Source organism: Mustela nigripes, chromosome 1 (genome assembly GCF_022355385.1).
Source record: "Mustela nigripes isolate SB6536 chromosome 1, MUSNIG.SB6536, whole genome shotgun sequence".
In the NCBI taxonomy this organism is placed as follows: Eukaryota; Metazoa; Chordata; class Mammalia; order Carnivora; family Mustelidae; genus Mustela; species Mustela nigripes.
In genome coordinates this window covers 33,308,184-33,324,407 of record NC_081557.1, presented here as the reverse complement: position 1 = coordinate 33,324,407, position 16,224 = coordinate 33,308,184, and the positions used below count along the sequence as shown (strand labels likewise).

At 37.4% G+C, this 16,224-nt stretch overlaps 1 protein-coding gene across 5 annotated transcripts in view; it reads right to left on the bottom strand.

The window, feature by feature from the left end:
• The window catches only part of UEVLD (UEV and lactate/malate dehyrogenase domains), a 58,136-nt gene that overhangs the window by 35,408 nt on the left and 6,504 nt on the right, over positions 1 to 16,224 (bottom strand). For 4 of the 5 annotated variants that reach the window (XM_059407351.1, XM_059407373.1, XM_059407366.1 and 1 more), the window contains exons 2-4: positions 15,858 to 15,942; positions 12,001 to 12,066; positions 6,403 to 6,566 (exon numbers count right to left, since the gene is read on the bottom strand). In XM_059407351.1, coding sequence (XP_059263334.1) covers positions 6,403 to 6,566; positions 12,001 to 12,066; positions 15,858 to 15,942 — 315 coding nt within the window. The remainder of the gene's footprint in view (positions 1 to 6,402; positions 6,567 to 12,000; positions 12,067 to 15,857; positions 15,943 to 16,224) is intronic. The other variant, XM_059407358.1, reaches the window with a different exon arrangement.

The following is a 16,224-nucleotide window of genomic DNA, read 5'->3' as shown; positions in this document are numbered from 1 at the left end:
TGCGGGACTCGATCCCAGGACCCTGAGATCATGACCTGAGCTGAAGGCAGCGGCTTAACCCACTGAGCCACCCAGGCGCCCCAATAAAAATCTTTTTAAAAAAAATAAATAAAAATAAATACTACCATACAAATTACATAAGACTTTCAACTGAAAAATTATTTAATTCTTTAAACTGAAAATTAGAGAAATGCTAATCCATATCACCAAAAGATGGGGAAATAACATGAATGTGCTTATAGCAAAGTACCTATCTATGTTCAGGAATTGTCTGTATTTTTTTATTTTAAAATAATTGCAGACTTACAGAAAAGTTACAAAAACAAGTACAAAAAAATTTTCATATACTCTTCACCCAACTCACTCAAATGTTAACTTTTTAGCACATATACTTTCTATCTCCTTCTTTCTCTATATTTTTCTGAACCAGCTGAGAATAAATTGCAAATTAATACCTTTTCACCCCTAAATACTTTAGTGTGTATTTCCTAAGAGAAAAAACAAAACAGGGGCACCTGGGTGGCTCAGTGGCTCAGTTGGGTTGAGTGTCTGACTCTTGGTTTCAGCTCAGGTCGTGATCTCAGGGACATGAGATCAAGTCCCAGGCTGGGCACCACACCTGGTGTGGAGTCTGAGATTCTCTATCTCCCTCTGCCTCTGCCCCTCCTCCCACTCCACGTGTGCATACACTCTCTCTATCAAAAAAGTAAAATCTGTTAAAAACAACAACAACAACCAAAAAACCCCTCAAAAAAAAATTTCTCCTATATAAGTATTATCAAATCAATAATCTAACACTGATAAAATATTATCTAACCCAGTACTGTTTCTATTAATTTATTAAGCAACCATAGTAAAATCCACTTAAACTCTCTGACCTTTAGTTTATCAGCAGTATAATATGAAAAATAAATCTCAAGTGGCTGTTATGAGAAACAAATGCATGTAACCTATATGCTGTAAGTGTAAAAATTTATTATTATTAAAAATATTCATTAGTTTGCTTATTTTAAAAAATGCTTACTTTATCAGAGTCTGAGTTTCACTATTTATAAATCAAGAGGATGAAGTTATTAGGATCAAAAACCCAAACACTTTTAAAGACCAAGCAGATAATAATGTGTGAAGTTGTCAAGTATGAGAAAATTTAAGGAGATGGTTACTGTGGCAAATTGGAAAGAGTATACACACAGGCATTCAAATTCATATTAAGAACAAAACAAAACCACTTTTGCTGTTCAACAAAATTCTGTAGGCCTAACACAGCACTCTGAATCTCTCAGGGAAAACGCCTGCAATCCTTGGCCTAGACAGCCTCTAGATTTCTTCCAGCTCCAAAATTCTATGTAATTCTACTACATAATTAAAATTCCAACCGCATGTACAACTTAAAAGTTACTGTAGTACTTTTAAATAGGGCAATTTAAATAATGTATTGTCTTCTTAAGACTAGTTTAAGTTAAAAAAAAAAAACTTGTTTTAGCTTATAATAAAGAGGTTCAAACAGTAAAACAGAATCAATACTGTTTGAACTGAAATCAAGCACAACCTCAACTAGACTGTGGGACTATCTCTGAATATTTACTATATGAACAAAACTATGAAAAGAGATCCCAATGAAAACCAGAAATAGGAAACAGGAAATATGAATTCCCAAAACAGGGCACAGATGGCAGAATACTGTTTGAGGATAGCTTACAAAAAAAATAAAAAAGAAGGGTAAAAATGGATGAAGAAGATAAACAGACAATTCAAAAAAAGAAGGAGCATATATAATCGATTGATATATGAAAAAGATTTCAATTTCGGTCATGAAACTAAACATTAAGATAACATTTTTGTACACAACCTAACCCTAAACCTAAAGGAGCTGGAGAAAGAACAACAAAGAAAGCCTAAACCCAGCAGGAGAAGAGAAATAATAAAGATCAGAGCAGAAATCAGTGAAATAGAAACCAAAAAAACCCAGTAGAACATTTAATGAAACTAGGAGCTGGTTCTTTGAAAGAATAAATAATATTGATAAACCCCTGTTAAGACTTAACAAAAAGAAAAGAGAAAGGACCCAAATAAATAAAGTCATGAATGAAGAGGAAAGATCACAACCAACACCAAAGAAATACAAACAATTATAAGAACATATTATAAGCAACTATACACCAGCAAATTTGACAATCTGGAAGAAATAGATGGATTCCTAGAGACATATAAACTACCACAACTGAACCAGGAAGAAATAGAAAACCTGAACAGACCTAACCAGTAAGGAGACTGAAGCAGTTATCAAAAATCTCCCAACAAACAAGAGCCCAGCGCCAATCGTCTTCCCAGGGGAATTCTACCAAACATTTAAAGAATTAATTCCTATTCTCCTGAAACTGCTCCAAAAAATAGAAATGGAAGGAAAACTTCCAAACTCATTTTATGAGGCTAGCATTACCTTGATCCCAAAACCAGACAAAGATCTCATCAAAAAAGAGAATTACAGACCAAAATCCTTGATGAACACAGATGCAAAAATTCTCACCAGAATACTAGCTAATAGGATCCAACAGTACATTAAAAGGATTATTCACCACAACCAAGTGGGATTTATTCCAGGGCTGCAAGGTTGGTTCAATATCTGCAAATCAATCAATGTGATACAATACACTAATAAAAGAAAGAACAAGAGCCACATAATACTCTCAATAGATGCTGAAAAAGCTTTTGACAAAGTACAGCATCCTTTCTTGATCAAAACTCTTCACAGTGTAGGGAGAAAGGATACATACCTCAATATCATCAAAGCTATCTATGAAAAACCCACAGCGAATATCATTCTTAATGGAGAAAAACTGAGAGCTTTTCCTCTGAGGTCAGGAACATGGCAGGGATGTCCGTTATCACCACTGCTATTCAACACAGTACTAGAAGTCCTAGCCTCAGCAATCAGACAACAAAAAGAAATTAAAGGCATCTAAATTGGCAAAGAAGAAGTCAAACCATCATTCTTTGCAGATGATATGATACAATATGTAGAAAACCCAAAAGACTCTACTCCAAATCTACTAGAACTTGAACGGGAATTCAGTAAAGTGTCAGAGTATAAAATCAATGCACAGAAGTCAGCTGCATTTCTATACACCAACAAGAAGACAGAAGGAAGAGAAATTAAGGAGTCAATCCCATTTACAGTTGCACCCAAAACCATAATATACCTAGAAATAAATCTAACCAAAGAGGCAAAGAATCTGTAATCAGAAAACTATAAAGTACTCATGAAAGAAATTGAGGAAGACACAAAGAAATAGAAAAATGTTCCATGCTCATGGATTGGAAGAGCAAATATTGTGAAATTGTCAATGCTACCTAAGGCAATCTACACGTTTAATGCAATTCCTATCAAAATAACATCCTTTTTTTCCCAAAGAAATGGATAAAATAATCCTAAAATTTATATGGAACCAGAAAAGACCTCGAATAGCCAAAGGAATGCTGAAAAAGAAAGCCAAAGTTGGTGGCATCACAATTCCAGACTTCAAGCTCTATTACAAAGCTGTCATCATCAAGACAGTATGGTACTGGCACAAAAACAGACACATAGATCAATGGAACAGAACAGAAAGTCCAGAAGTAGACCCTCAACTCTATGGTCAACTAATCTTCGACAAAGCAGGAAAGGATGTCCAATGGAAAAAAGAGAGTCTCTTCAACAAATGGTGTTGGGAAAACTGGACAGCCACATGCAGAAAAGTGAAACTGGATCATTTCCTTACACCACACACGAAAACAGACTCAAACTGGATGAAGGACCTCATTGTAAGAAAGGAATCCATCAAAATCCTTGAGGAGAACACAGGCAGCAACCTCTTCGACCTCAGCCGCAGCAACGTCTTCCTAGGAACATCGCCAAAGGCAAAGGAAGCAAGGGCAAAAATGAACTATTGGGACTTCACCAAGATCAAAAGCTTTTGCACAGCAAAGGAAACAGTTACCAAAACCAAAAGACAACTGACAGAATAGGAGAAGGTATTTGCAAACAACATATCAGATAAAGGGTTAGCATCCAAAATCTATAAAGAACTTAGCAAACTCAACACCCAAAGAACAAATAATCCAATCAAGAAATGGGCAGAGGACATGAACAGACATTTCTGTAAAGAAGACATCCAGATGGCCAACAGACACATGAAAAAGTGCTCCACATCACTTGGCATGAGGAAAATACAAATCAAAACCACAATGAGATACCACCTCACACCAGTCAGAATGGCTCAAATTAACAAGTCAGGGAATGACAGATGCTGGCAAGGATGTGGAGAAAGGGGATCCCTCCTACATTGTTGGTGGGAATGCAAGCTGGTGCAACCACTCTGGAAAACAGCATGGAGGTCCCTCAAAAAGTTGAAAATAGAGCTATCCTATGACCCAGCAATCGCACTCCTGGGCATTTACCCTAAAGAAACAAATGTAGTGGTCCGAAGGGGCACGTGCACCTGAATGTTTAATAGCAGCAAGGTCCACAATAGCCAAACTATGGAAAGAACCTAGATGTCCATCAACAGATGAATGGATAAAGAAGATGTGGTGTACATATATACAATGGAATACTATGCAGCCATCAAAAGAAATGAAATCTTGCCATTTGCAACAACATGGATAGAACTAGAGGGCATTATGCTTACTGAAATAAGTCAATCAGAGAAAGACAATTATTATATGATTTTCCTAATATGAGGAAGTTGAGAGGCAACGTGGGAGGTTTGGGAGGTAGGAAAGGAAAAAATGAAACAAGATGGGATCGGGAGGGAGACAAACCATAAGAGACTCTTAATCTCACAAAACAAACTGAGGGTTGTGGGGGTAGGGGGGTAGGGAGGGTGGTTGGGTTATGGACAGTAGGGAGGGTATGTGTTATGGTGAGTGCTGTGAAGTGTGTAAGCCTGGTGATTCACAGACATGTACCCCTGGGGCTAATAATACATTGTATATTAATAAAAAAATTAAAATTTTTTTAAAAAAGATAACATTTTTGTCCCTCCAAATGACAAATTTTTATTATGCCCTATTTATCACATTTAACTGACAATCTTATTTATTAAAATCACCAAATAAAGCAAATCATATACAGATTCATAAAGTAAAAGGTCAGTGTTCCTCCACCTAATCTCTACCAGCCACCTGGTATGCATCCCTTCTTTTTGCATTTCTTCTTTTCTTCTTTTTATTGGTTTTATATATATGAAATATATGTAAAAGTATAAAGACAAAGTAACTACACACCTTTTTCTAGGATATATATATTTTTAAAAAAGTTGTAATGCTAACACCATTCTCTACTCCAACTTCACCTGACTCTTGACATATCCTTGGTCTCATTCAGGGGTTCCCAGTGCTCCTGTCCTACAACTTCCTGGACACAAAGAAATATATTCTAAATTATCTTTTCATAAAAATCGAAATTACTTACAAAAAGGAGAACATACTCTATATCCTTCTAAGTAAATATATAGAGAGAAGCAAAGGTTTGTTTTGCTTTAATGATAGTACCTTCTATTAGAATGAAGGTACTACAAAACAGGGATTCTACGCTGATTTCAAGTGATGGCTGACATACATATTGTCTACCTTTTGGAGACGAATTTGGCAATATATAAGAATAGCCTTCAAAATATTTATAAACTTTGATCCAACTATCCTGCTCTGAGAGATTTATCAATGGGAAATTATTAAGGATTTATAATATATACACATTTATATGTATATATTAAGGATGCTCATCATTAAATTTCTAACAACAGATCAATCTGTAAATACATTATGCCAATATTTTTTATGTGAGATCATCAGGCAACCAATTTAAAGACGATGTATTTTTAAAATACTGTTTAAAATGAGAAAAGCTCAATGTAATGGTAGATGAAAAGTCCAGAAAACAGAACTGCGTGTGAGAACTTGTAAAGCAAGTAAACTGGTTAAAACTTAATGCTCAGTTAAAACATAACATGTAACAGAAGATTATATACAGTGTGGTTCAATTTACATAAAGGTTAAAACTGGGCAAAACTACAAATAATTACATAAATTACATAAGAATCTTTAAGAAGGAGGGACTAGGAACTAATGTCCAATATCTTGCTAGTAACTTTTCACATGTTTTATCAAGTAGTGCGCAGCTATCAGAAGAGGGAGCAAATAAAAGTTGGCTCCAAACTTGGAGAGAGCACTTCATACAGGTCGCGGTCTGTCACTGGGGTTCTGGAACTTGAGTGACTCCAAGGAGCTCAGTTTCAAAATATTTTTCAAGTCCATACAAGGAATACCATTGAAAGAAAATTCAGTACCTTATCTGTACCCTTAGGATAAAGACAGATACTCAGAAAAACAAAAACTTGTAAAAGAAAATCCAAAGAATCTTACATGGCTCCAGTTCTGAAGATAGGGCAAGTATATTCTGCCTTGAGCATCCACATGTTTTCCAACTGAGATTCCCATATTTGCAGTTGGCTTTAAGAAGCAAATGGGGGGAGCAAAAGGGTAGGAATCCAAAATCCACAAACGAATTGGTATATTATACGTATTACCTATTTGAGACAAAATAAACACTTTTTCAAACAATGATGAAGCACACACCTCATATTTATGGTACAGCTAGGTGACATTTGAAGACGTGTAGTCTAGTCAAGTGTATATATAAAGGATATATATAAATCAAGGCCTACCTCTCCATTAACGTTCCCATTAAAGCACCACCATAACACTTGAAGAAATTAAATTAAGACAGAGACCAGCTCATGCAATTCAGTAAATATTTATAAGACCTGCTGTGCCAGGAATCTGGGATGCAGCATCTTATCCATGCAACCTTCTTTGTTCCACCCAAGCAGCGCTATTCCACCTTTCTTGAAAGGTAGCGGATACTTTCTATTTTTATACTTATACTGCATTGAAGTTATTTGCCTACAGGGTCTGTGTTTCCTTTCACAATGTAAATTCCCAGAGGATGATGTATTATTCATTTCTATATCCCTTGCACCAAGTACAGTGCCTAACATACTGCTGAGAAAAAGGTTTCTTATATAAGTAAGAGTGAGTGAATGAAGAAACAAATGAAAAATGAATGAATCAACAAAGACAAAGTCAACACTTTTAATACCGACCCTCAAGTTGCTCCTTAAGTGCAAAGGAGCTGGGTTAGACACATCGAACTCGGAGCTGAAAATAACCTCCAGAGTGACCTTGTCCAGTGGTTCTTAGAATGGAGCGTACAGAGAGACAGGAACTTGAGTGCAGGCCCTTTCAGTGTTAACCAGTTACTACGTACATACCTCAAGCCTACCGAGAGCAAAAATCTCTCACTGCTCTGGATGCTAGCAAGCCCAAAGCTAAGCCTAAGAAAAATGTAAAAAACTAAACTTAAACTAGAAATCTGATCAATTACATTAGCTGTTCTGTTCTATCTCCTGACAGTCTTACTGCATGTCTTTCACTGTACTTGTGACCAGGGCAGCTCAGGAGCAAGAATGCCCAGGTTCAAATCCTAGTGTCACCCATGACTAGCTTTATGATTTTTAGGCAAGTTCCTTAACTTCCCTGTGCCTCAATTCCTTCCCCTATAAAATGGAAATAATAATACCTCTGACCCCATTGGGTTGTTTTGAGGATGAAGTTAGTTAAGGTATGTAATTCTTAGAATGGTGTATGACATGGGGAATACCATGAAGGGTTGGCAATTTTTGTAATTTACCTCAAACCCATTTTGGAAATAGGCCAGGTCTAAATAAAAATTTTATTTTCCACTACAATCCTTTTTTACTAAGGAGATCTTCCTTCCACTGACAGTTACTTTTCTCATCTTGGTTCCTCCTCTAAAAATACAAGGATAGTCAGCCCTGTCTTCACATTAAAAGCACTTAAGGAACTTGGAAACATACCAGTATCTGGGCCACTCCCCCAAAGTTTCTGATTCAATGGGATGGGGTGTGGATAACATTTTTAAAAAGCTCTCCATGTGAATTAGTTCTCAGGACCACACTCCTCTTCTACTTTTGTCTAAGTCTTAAAACAATTTTTTAAATTGGGATACAATTGACATATAACATATTAGTTTCACTGTATAATGTAATGACTTGATATTTGTATATACTGCAAAATGATCACTACAATAAGTATAGTCAACATTCGTCACCTTAGTGTCTAAATATTTAAAATTTGGGTATAGGCATAATATAACAATTGATCCATAGATAATTCTATAATTATAAAGCCATGTGATCAAAGCACTACAAAGTGACTGACGGGTACTGAGACACACCATCAGATTCCTCCAGAAGTAGTTGCTCTGTCGAATATTATATATTTTCTAGAGTAGTGTTTTTCAAATTGTGGTCATGATAATTTGGTCACAAAATTAATTTAGCAGGCTGCAAACAATATATTAAAATGGAATTGAAAATAAAATAAATGACAGGTAGTATGGTGTTTAAGATATGTATGTATATAGTGTGTGCACACCCATGTGTACACTATGTATATAAAAGTATTTCTTACTGTGCATCACAATCGAAACATTTGAAAGCCATCGTTCTAGGCCATGCAAATTTTTTTGTTTCATAATATAGTTATAGCAGGCCAAATCCTGATGGTTCCACTTTCTGTGTTAATCATTACACATTAAAGAAAAGGAAAGAAATGTCTATTGATGGTACCTTCCTAATTGATCAAGGATCTACTGCATCTCTCAATGCCCCTCCCCAGAAGCGTCCATGCATTTTCATAGCCCATGCTTGGCAAAGCAACTGGTGAGCCTGACTCCCATGTCTAACTGGTAAGATTCACTACTCGTGTTCTGTTCTCTTCCTCCTTCCTTCTTCTCCATGCTTTTCTGTCAGCAAATGCCCTGTATCCTACCCTGCCCATTTAGCTTTCAATAATTCCTTGCCAAAGAGTCAGAACTCCTGGTCAAGTCCTCAGATCTGAAATAATTATATCATAAAGGTATAATTTAAGTTAGTTGTAAATAAAGTTCAGATGCATATCATCTTATTAAGATGAATACACATCTCTAAAGAATGAGTGGATTGGGACGCCTGGGTGGCTCAGTTGGTTAAGCAGCTGCCTTCGGCTCAGGTCATGATCCCAGCGTCCTGGGATCGAGTCCCACATCGGGCTCCTTGCTCAGCAGGGAGCCTGCTTCTCCCTCTGCCTCTGCCTGCCATTCTGTCTGCCTGTGCTTGCTCTCTCCCCCTCTCTCTCTCTGATAAATAAAAAAAAAAAAAAAAAAAAAAAGAATGAGTGGATCAAGAAAAAGTGTCATCACAACCTTGATACAATCTTGAAGAGATAATAAGAAATAACCGAGAAATGTCTGCAGGTATGTATAAGGAAGTATCAGTGGAAGATTCATCAAGGAAATAGGAGTGGGTAGGAAGTTAGTTACAAGCTTAACCTCATCCTTTCTCAATTTTTTAAATTTTCAGCATGAGTATACATTATTATTATACTAATAAAACTAGTAACTGAAAGAAATATAAGCAGACAAATAATCACGGTCAACATTTATTAAGCATCTATTACGTGCCAGGCCTTATGCCAAGAGCTTTACTTACAGTAATTCATTTAATCCTCACAGTCCTAGAGCGAGGCTGTACTATTGTGCCATTTTATAGACAATAAAGATAATACATTCTGACCGTCTGATTGGCAGGAAATAACTAGTATGGATCACACTGAGTTGATATAATTCTACTCAAAAGCAGAAGGAAAAAAAGAGTGTACTGCAAAAATAAAGGTACTGCAGGTACCATTATCACCTTGGAAGACCCAGTGTAAGAATCAATGAAATAACTCCTTGGCTCTTGGAAAGGAAGAATGCCAATGAGGGGCATCATAGTAAGTTTTACACCCTCCTGTTACTTCCCCACACTGTCCTTGAAACTGAAATGCTACTCATTTCAGTGACATTTAAATTCATGAGCTCCTCTCTTAATATATAATTACCCTTGACATCACTGGGGTGGGTAAGAATTGGGAATGAAATCCATCAACCAATCAGTCATTAGGGTGGGCAATAATTCTCTCTCTCTCTTTCTAATATCTAATCATAATAAATGCAGAACACAAGCAATGGGAAACAGGTCTGAGAAAGGTTCTCTAGGCAGCCTGGAAACAGTCTGAGAGCTTGGCAGGAAAGTAGCAAGGAGGAAAATGAAAATCAATTCTGCAGTTTCTGCAGAGCTCAGTGCTAGCAACTTTCATCTGCAACCACATTGCTATGTATAAAAACCAAACTGAATTTCTATGCATTTCTTGTGCCAAAGCAGGTGTGATGGTGGGACATGAATAAAAGATGAGTACACCCCTGGCAATGATGATTACGGATGGGAAGAAATTAGAGAGGGTTTATAAGAGTCTGGGGACTACTGAAATGAAGCACCTGCTTTGAAAAAAGTCCCCTGAAATATAGCTTCTTGGTGCCTTCTGAGTAGTGTATTCCCACAGTACAGAGCTGAACCTTTGGTAAAGGAGCAAACTCCACTGTTCTCTCCCCATTTGTTTTCAAATACTCCTCAGCCCTTTTTTCAGGGCACCTCCTCTCTCACATGCCCAGCAAATTCATTTATTAGTCAGTAACCAAATAAACAAACTCAACCATTCAATAAATATTTATTAAGCATTTTCTATAAACACAGCACTGTGTATTAGTGATTTTGGATAATATCCTTCCTGGGATTATTTTCATTTTAAAAGAGGAATAAATTTTTAGTTGTGGCATTTCAGGCAACCCTTCAGAGAAATATATTAGAACCAATGCTTCCCTGGTGTTCTTTATATCATACTATAGAAGCAATAACCTATACCTATGTGAAAGGCTAGTCCTGTTGAACATCGACAGAAGTAGGTCTGGAAAACTAGGAAGAGTTAAGTATAGGGGAGCTAGTGATTTTTTGTTTGTTCTTTTTTGGCACTTAATTATTTTAACCTGTCAGGCCACCTGAAAATATGTTGCTTTCTTTGAGCTCTAATGGCCTCAAATTTCCTGTTGGAGTTTCAAGTTATAGCCTGATACCACTATGTGGTCTTAGGTAAATCACTTGACAAAGCTAAGATTCAGTTTCACCCATAGAATGGGGACATCATACAGATGGAAAGGGAGAGGAATAAAACACTAATGTAATGGAGAAAAAGGTGTGATCCTTGCATTTTGCTATGGAAAGCAACAAGAACGCTCCCTAAGAGCAGGCCTATATCTGTGTAGGGGCCCAGGGCAGGCAGTCCAAGACAGGCCACTTTGGCATAAAGATTATTTTGAGTTAAAAATAATCGAAACCCAGCAGATGCAGGAAGTGCTCTCTGCCTCCCTCTCAAATGCCGAAATTTATGCCAGAAAGACGAGCCTGTACCAGGAAAAAAGAGTTCCTCACAGAGACTCCCCTTTACCTAAAAAACTTAATACATGACAGGGCAACCTTTGTTTTTCCAAGCATCTCCTTTCCCGTCTTACTAATGATTTGTTTCCCTTTTGTGTCCACAGGCCCCTCCCCTTTCCTTAGCTCACATAAGCTTCATGTTACCGCATTGCCTTTGGAATCTCACGTCTGGTGCATCCCCCATACACACACCTATTTAGTTGGAATTTCTCCTTTTTATCCATCTCATGTCAGTTTGATTCTCAGTCCAGCTAAGAGCAGAGGAAGATCTTCTTCCCCCCACACCTGTCTTATCCTCCTCTGTACACTAGCCCCTAGCAGAGTAGTCGCACATAGTAAGTATTTGCTGAACTGAACTGGATTAATTGATATTAATCTAGGCCACCGACTAGATGGGACAGCATTCTACTATGTCCAACAAGGTTCTGTATAGATTATATACATATGCACAATACACACACACACACACATATACATGAAAAAATATATGTGAAAATACTTTCAGAATGCTACGGAACTAAACAAATGTAAGTTCTTGTTTAGTGGCTCTTTTACAAAACTCCCACATTTTCTCAATTGCCACACTTACCCTGATACATCACAGGAATAGTGCCAGTGAAATTCAGCAGGTCTTTCTGGGAACTATCTTTGAACACTGGAAGAAAAAAAGCCCCAAAATGTGCACTCAAAAGTAGAAAAAAACAGTTTTAAGTTTGTAGCATGCATATACACACGAAAAGAAGCACACATAATTTCTAAAGTTCATCATCTTTGAATCTGTAAATATGCTGACAAGGGGGAAATTACTAGATACTGTTTTCTTAGAAAGTCAAGAGGACAGCTGAAAACACACAGGGCTTTGATACAGAAATCCCAGGTTCTAGGCCTACTTTCCCCATTCAGACACCGGCAACTTTAGGCTACTTCAATCTCTTTGACCTTTAGTTCCATCATCTATACAATAAAGATAGTAAGACTGCATCATAAGGTTGTCATAAGGATCAAATGAGTTCATGTGAAAACACACCTAAGAAGTTTAGGATTCGCAAATGTGGGGACATTATCAAATAATTGTCACATGTAACAAATCAGTTATAATCACTTTCAGATACCAGACTATAATTTTATAAGGAAAAAAGTGTTAGCTTTATTTTTTTAAATTGACCTTTTTGAAAGATCACTAATTGGGCACCTGGGTGGCTCAGTGGATTAAAGCCTCTGCCTTTGGCTCAGGTCATGATCTCAGGGTCCTGGGATCAAGCCCCACATCTGGGCTCTCTGCTCAGTGGGGAGCCTGCTTCCTCCTCTCTCTCTGTCTGCCTCTCTGCCTACTTGTGATCTGTCAAATAAATAAATAAAATCTTTTTAAAAAAAAAGAATGATCACTAATTATCTTCCTCGATTTTTTTAACTCCATTATTTTCAATCTTTTTTCCACCTTCATGTGTCTGTAACCTCAACTCAACCCATCAATGACTGTGTATACAGTGGCAGAAAATTAATGCTCTCAACTCTGAACTGAATACAGAAAACACTACCTCTGGTTTCAAACTACTCAACTGCCTGAGAAGGTAGTTCTCTTAGTACTTAGTAACCATCCTATTTAGGCAGTGGGAGGAAAAATTCTAACTAAATTTGATGACCTATTAGAAAGCAAAAAGAGGAAACTAGGCTGATAGAAAATTCAAGGCTGAGAGGGTACATAAACACAAATGTTTACCTTGAACTATATAAGTAAAAGGTAACAATGGGTAAAGGGATCTCATTCCATGGCAGAAACGAAAATGAAAAAGAGCAGTGGAAAAGGGATTGTTATTCATGAAAACAGAATAACCTAGAAATGTGGTAGAGAAGATGTAGATGTAAATATATATAATCTAATAATGCAAGATAGAAGTGATTATGACACGACTATCACTGTATTCAAAAATGAAATGTACACTGACAATATTAATCCTATAGCTTGAGAGTTTAATGGCATGACTAGCTTGCTCTAAATGGAGAAAATGAGACTAAGAATTAACTGGTATAATGACATTTTAAGTTTCTATGATGAAGAAAGACCTTTAAAAGAACAAGCGAGGGGCGCCTGGGTGGCTCAGTCATTAAGAGTCTGTCTTTGGGGGCGCCTGGGTGGCTCAGTGGATTAAGCCGCTGCCTTCGGCTCAGGTCATGATCTCAGGGTCCTGGGATCGAGCCCCGCATCGGGCTCTTTGCTCAGCGGGAGCCTGCTTCTCTCTCTCTCTCTCTGCCTGACTCTCCGCCTACTTGTGATCTCTCTCTCTCTGTCAAATAAATAAATAAATAAAATCTTTAAAAAAAAAAAAAAAAAAAGAGTCTGTCTTTGGCTCAGGTCATGATCCCAGGGTCCTGGAATCGAGCCCCACATTGGGCTCTCTGCTCAGTGGAAAGCCTGCTTCTCCCTCTCACACTCACCCTGTTTGTGCTCCCTCTCTCCCTGTCTATCTCTCTCTCTGGCAAATAAATAAATAAAATCTTAAAAAAAAAAAGATAAAAAAATAAAAGAACAAGCTGTGTGTGAGCAGAGGGCAAGACAGACACATGTACAAACCCGACTCCATCCCTAACTTCCTGTGTACTTGAGCGAGCTATTTAAACTCTTTGATCCTCAGGTTCTTTATCTGAAAAACGAAGGTGGTAACAGTTACCTCACAGCTTTGGTTGTAAAAAATATGTAAGATAATGTAGCTAAAACATCCAGGCATTCAATAAATCCCAGAATCTTGGGATAGAGTCCCACATCGGGCTCCCTGCTCATCGGGAGGGAGTTTCCTTCTCCCTCTACCCCTCCCTGATGCTTGTGTGCACTCTCTCTCTCATGCTCTCTCTCAAATAAACAAATGAAATCTTTTTTTTTTTTTTTAAGATTTCATTTATTTATTTGACAAAGAGACAGAGATCACAAATAGGCAGAGAGGCAGGCAGAGAGAGAGGGGGAGGCAGGCTCTAGAGAGCCTGATGCGGGGCTCGATCCCAGGACCCTGAGATCATGACCTGAGCCAAAGGCAGCAGCTTAACCCACTGAACCACCCAGGCGCCCCAACAAATGAAATCTTTAAAAAGAAATGTATCTCCATGAATGGCTTATGGTCAGAAATTCTGAAAGATAGTAACGTAAAATCTTTCTTAGGCAACTATAAGTGAACAAGATAACTAAAACTTTTGTTATTAATAATTCAGAATCAACCATATGGTAGGCAGAATAATGGCCTCCAAAGATGCCCCAAACCCTATCCCTTGGAACTTGTGAATATGTTAACTTATTTAGCAAAGAGACATTTTAGATGCAATTAAGTTAAGAACCCTGGGGTGGGGAAATTATCCTATGTTATTGGAGTGAGCCTAATCTAATCACATTGGTTCTTAAAAAACAAAGATATGGCTATTGAAGGATGGTCTGAGAGATGCAACATTGCTACCTTTGAAGATGGAGGAAAAGAGATCAGGAGCTAAAGAATGTGGGTCACCATTAGAAATTTTAAAAGGCAAGGAGGGGCGCCTAGCTGGCTCAGTCAGTGAAGCATGCAACTCTTGATCTCAGGGTCACGAGTTTCAGCCCCACCTTGGATGCAGAGATTACTAAAAGAAATAAATAAACTTAAAAAAAATAAAAGTGATAAAAAGGCAAGGAAACAGACTCTTTGCCAGAGCCTCCATAAAAGAACTAAGACTTTCCAACACTTTGATTTTAGTCCAAACATGTGTTGCACTTCTAGGTTACAGAACTGTAAGACAGTAACCTTGAGTTTTGCTTTTTGTTGTTGTTGTTGTTGTTGTTTATTTTAAAGATTTTATTTATTTGTTTGAGAGAGAACAGCAGCAGAGGGAGGGGGAGAAGCAGGCTCCCACTGAGCAGGGAGCCCAATGTAAGACTCGATCCTAGGACCACAGGATCACAACCTGAGCTGAAGGCAGATGCTTAACAGACTGAGCCACCCACGTGCCCCTAAACTTCAGGTTTTTTAAGCTACTAAATTTGTGCTGATTGGTTGTCATTGTTTGCTTTTTATTTTATTTACTTATTTATTTATATTCAAGCATAATAACACAGTGTTCTATTAGTTTCAGATGTACAATATTATGATTCAACAATTCTATATACTTGTCAGTGCTTATCAAGTTAAGTGTACTCATAATCGCCTTTCTCTCTTTCACCCATGCACCCCCCCACCACAACCCCTCTGGCAACCAAAATTTGTTTTCTGTATTTATTTAAGCCTGTAACATTTTTACTAATTTGTTCTGGCAGCAACTGAAAACCAACACAATACATTGTATTAACTTAAAATTCCTCCTACACCACAGGTTGCAAAGTATAGTTCAAAATCAAGGGACAGAAGAAAGAAATGAGAAATTACAACTTTGTAGCTCTCTGTGAATAATTAACAATTTAATGTAGCTAAAACTAGGGGTTATGATTCTTACCATAGGTGTCCATAGAATATCTGAAATGTGGGAAAAACACATTTACATTCTTTAGTTCTTCCACAGTTAGATCTCTGAACTTGTACTGGAAAGAGAAAAATGAGAATGGAATAAGAATAAAGCTTTAAGCAGCAGAACAATTACAGTGAACTTTTAATAGAACACTATGTGCTAAGCCCTAGACTCTGAGTTTTAGGAACATGGATAGTATGTGATTTAATCTTCTTAATAAGGACCCCATGAAGGTTAATAGGGCTGATAACTGCTCTACTCTAAGGAGGATGGAAATGAAAGAGAATTAAAATGACTTGCTGAATTAGGTAGCAAATTAAGGAGTGAAGTCAGAGCTCAAACTCTGCCTGGTCTT